Source organism: Trifolium pratense, linkage group LG1 (assembly GCF_020283565.1).
Source record: "Trifolium pratense cultivar HEN17-A07 linkage group LG1, ARS_RC_1.1, whole genome shotgun sequence".
NCBI classification, from domain to species: Eukaryota; Viridiplantae; Streptophyta; class Magnoliopsida; order Fabales; family Fabaceae; genus Trifolium; species Trifolium pratense.
In genome coordinates, this window is record NC_060059.1 from 12,123,014 (window position 1) to 12,126,410 (window position 3,397).

The following is a 3,397-nucleotide window of genomic DNA, read 5'->3' on the forward strand; positions in this document are numbered from 1 at the left end:
TGACAATTTAAGCGCCATAAATATTTCAAAAAATCCTATACAGCACAGTAGAACAAAGCATATTGACATCCGTCATCACTTCATCAGGGATTTAGTAGAGGAAAATATTGTGAAGTTGGAGCATGTTGCTACAGAGGAACAGGTGGCTGACATTTTCACTAAAGCATTGGATGCAACACAATTTGAAAGGCTCAGGGGCAAATTGGGAATTTGCCTGCATGAGGAGTTATAGCAGTTAAAGCACTATATGCGTGCAACCGTTCTTCTCTCTTCTCTTCAACTAGTGGAGCACGCAAATCTAGGAAAGACATCAAACACTTTCCGTAACCACCTCATTACACGCACTCATCTCTCCATCAATTGTGTTTTCTCTCTCAAACTCTCAACTTCCCGTTCGTCACCCTCAATCACCAAAATTCACAAAAATCTCATCACCATGTCTCAACAATCTGATCCTTCCCAAATCAAGAACACCACTGATGATACTGTGAAAACTCGCTCCAAAGCAAAAGGCTCTACTGTTGTCATTGATGCTGAACCCATCACGACTGTGCTTTCAACTAAATCGAAGAAGAAATCGTCAAAATCGAAGGCTAGCGAAAAGAAGGAGAAACCTACTAAAGTAAGTGAATCCTCTCCGTCTCTCTCGAACAAGTCTATTTCTAATAAATCTGAGAAGAAAAAGGGTGAATTGTCTGTTAAAAAGGGTTTGAACATGTTTGACTTGTACTTGAACAAAAATCCCTTTGATACTGTCAATGTTGAATCGCATGTTGACACCTCTGTCAAATTAGCGACTGAATCAAATGTTGAATCATCTAGCAAGGTTCATAGTGAAACTGAGAAATCTGAAGTTGAAAAGGTTGTTGGAGAAAAACCTACTCTGTCGATTAACCCCAAATCTACTGAAACCCTAGAAACATCTAGGTCTGTTACTATTGAACCCGTTGTTGGTCAAACCTTTATGGCTGAGAAAGAGGAAGTAATTGTTTCTGATAATGTCACCCCTGCGGTTGGTGACAAAACTGTGAAAGAAAAGGATTCTATTCCTGATGATGTGTTGGAAGCTGGAGCATCCGCGAAACTGATTGATGCTGCAAAGGATGGTGAACCATCCAAAACTCGTCAAAACTCCAGTGATACTGCCTTCACTGATTCATTTGGTAGTAGTTCTGATACAGAAGCCTCTACTGAAGAAGAGATAACTAAAGATGGAGGTACTCCTGAGATTGTGGCTGACTCTGAGCCTGAGAAAGAAAAAGAGAAAGAAGCTACTGGGAACAATGATGCTACTGGCTCTGAGAAAACAGGTACTGAAGGCAAGAATATGGTGGATTTGGATGACATTGAAACTGATGAAGACCAACAGGCCAAACCTGTTCAGAAAGGTGTTGGAAGAAGGCTGAGAAGCAGGACAACAAAACCTGCACCTGTTATTGAAACCACCCCTATTGTGACCAAGAAGACTAGGGGTTCTACCCTGAAACCTGTCAAATATGGTCCTAAGAAATCTTGGAGCAAGTCTGTACCTCCCTCTGAGAAGAAAGTGCTGAAAAGGAAGAGTGCACCATCCAGTGACTCTGATTTTGATGCTGAAAAGGATGCTTCAAGCATCAAGCCTCCTGCGAAGAAGACCATGTCTACAAGAAAAGCTGCCTCTGTTCCTGCTGAGATTGAAGATTTTCCTTGTGATAATGTGTCATTCCACCTTCCATCATATGCCCAAAGATGGGGTCTTATCTGCAAAAGGAGACTTGCCTTGGAAAGAGAATTAGGCGAAGATATCTTGGAGTGTGAAGAAGTAGTGAACTTGATCAAGGATGCTGGGATGATTAAGACTGTGACGGGTTTAGGCTCCTGTTATGAGAAGCTGGTAAGGGAGTTTGTGGTCAACATCCCTGCAGGATGTGACAATCCTCTGGATAGAGAATACCAGAAGGTTTATGTGCGTGGAAAGTGTGTGGAATTCTCCCCTGCTGTTATCAACAAGGCTCTTGATAACCCTGATGTGACTCAGCCTGATCTTGAGGTATCTAATAATGTGATCTGCAAAACCATTACTGCTAACCAGGTGAAGACTTGGCCAAGGAAGGCAAAGGTGCCTGCTGTAAAGCTGACTTTTAAGTATGCTATTCTGAATCGCATTGCTTCAGTCAACTGGGTTCCCACAACCCACTCCTCTGATGTTGCTACTGGACTAGGTAAATTGATCTACATGATTGGCACAGGTACAAAATTTAATGCTGGTCTTTATATCTTCAATCAAATTGTACAACATGCCAAGACCTCTGTTACAAAGCAACCCATTGCTTTCCCTACTTTGCTTTGTGATATCATATTTTCTCAGCACCCTAGCATTAGACATGAGGGTGAGTCTGCAAAGAGAAGAGCAGAATCTCTCTCTATTCATCAGAAATTGTATAGCCAACAGCATGCTCCAGACATTGTTGGCCCATCAACTGCTGCTACAAATGCTCCCATGACAAGGAAGGAGATAATTGCTGTGCTGGAAGCAAACTGCAAGGAGTTGGATGAAAAGAAGCTGCAATTTGAAAGGATGATTCATGCTCTGAAGCTTGAAGAAGCTGCAGCTACTGATATGGATGAGCAAATGGCTGATGCTGTTAGTGAGGAAGAGGAAGCTGGTTCAGATGAGGAAGAAGAAAGTGACTCTAGTGCTAGTGCCTCTGTGTAACTGTCTTTATTTCACTTTTGCATTTGATCTTTTGAATTTGGCACCAAGTGTGCATGGTCTGTAATAATTTCTGGTACTCTCTGCACTTTATATTCTGGTACTCTGGATATTTTTTTTTGCTCTATGAAGACCATGTTTGTCTAATTTCTGGCTAAAAAGGGGGAGTAGAGTATCTAATGTCTTTATGCTCTCTGATGTGATGTTCTGATGTGATGTTCCATGAGGATGTGCTACCTGATGTTGCATCATCAAGCTACAGGTAGTAATGCGGGAGTTGAGGGGGAGTAACAGTAACAGTTCTGATATACTATGCATATGTGCTTATCTGGTATGCATGTTTGTAGGGGGAGTAAAAATTACTTGTTTAAAATATTTACTCGTCTCTGATATTAAGGGGGAGCAGCAAGTGCTTTACTCACACCATGCAAGGTGCTAATGAATGTTGAAGCATCAATAATCCTGAGAATTTATTTTTCTATGCGTTGAGGGAATTTATTTTTCCCCAGTGTTTCTTTCATGAGAATCTATATACTCTCTATTGGCGTATATCATGTGAGGCTAGTTGTGCTCGTTATTCCGCTGTGTATGTCTCTGATACTCTAGTGCGATACTTCTATTTTTGATTGCGTTTTCCATATGAGGAGCGTTTGAAAATGCACTTGAAGATTGTTCTACTTTACTTCATGACTGTGTGCCTATGTT

The 3,397-nt window shown here is 41.3% G+C and overlaps 1 protein-coding gene across 1 annotated transcript; it reads left to right on the forward strand.

Annotated features, from left to right (window-relative positions):
• Positions 1–247: 247 nt before the first annotated feature.
• LOC123888425 lies at positions 248–2,695 on the forward strand. The gene has a single exon (XM_045937492.1). It carries the CDS (start codon positions 248–250, stop codon positions 2,693–2,695), a length of 2,448 nt encoding a protein of 815 aa, XP_045793448.1.
• Positions 2,696–3,397: the final 702 nt, after the last annotated feature.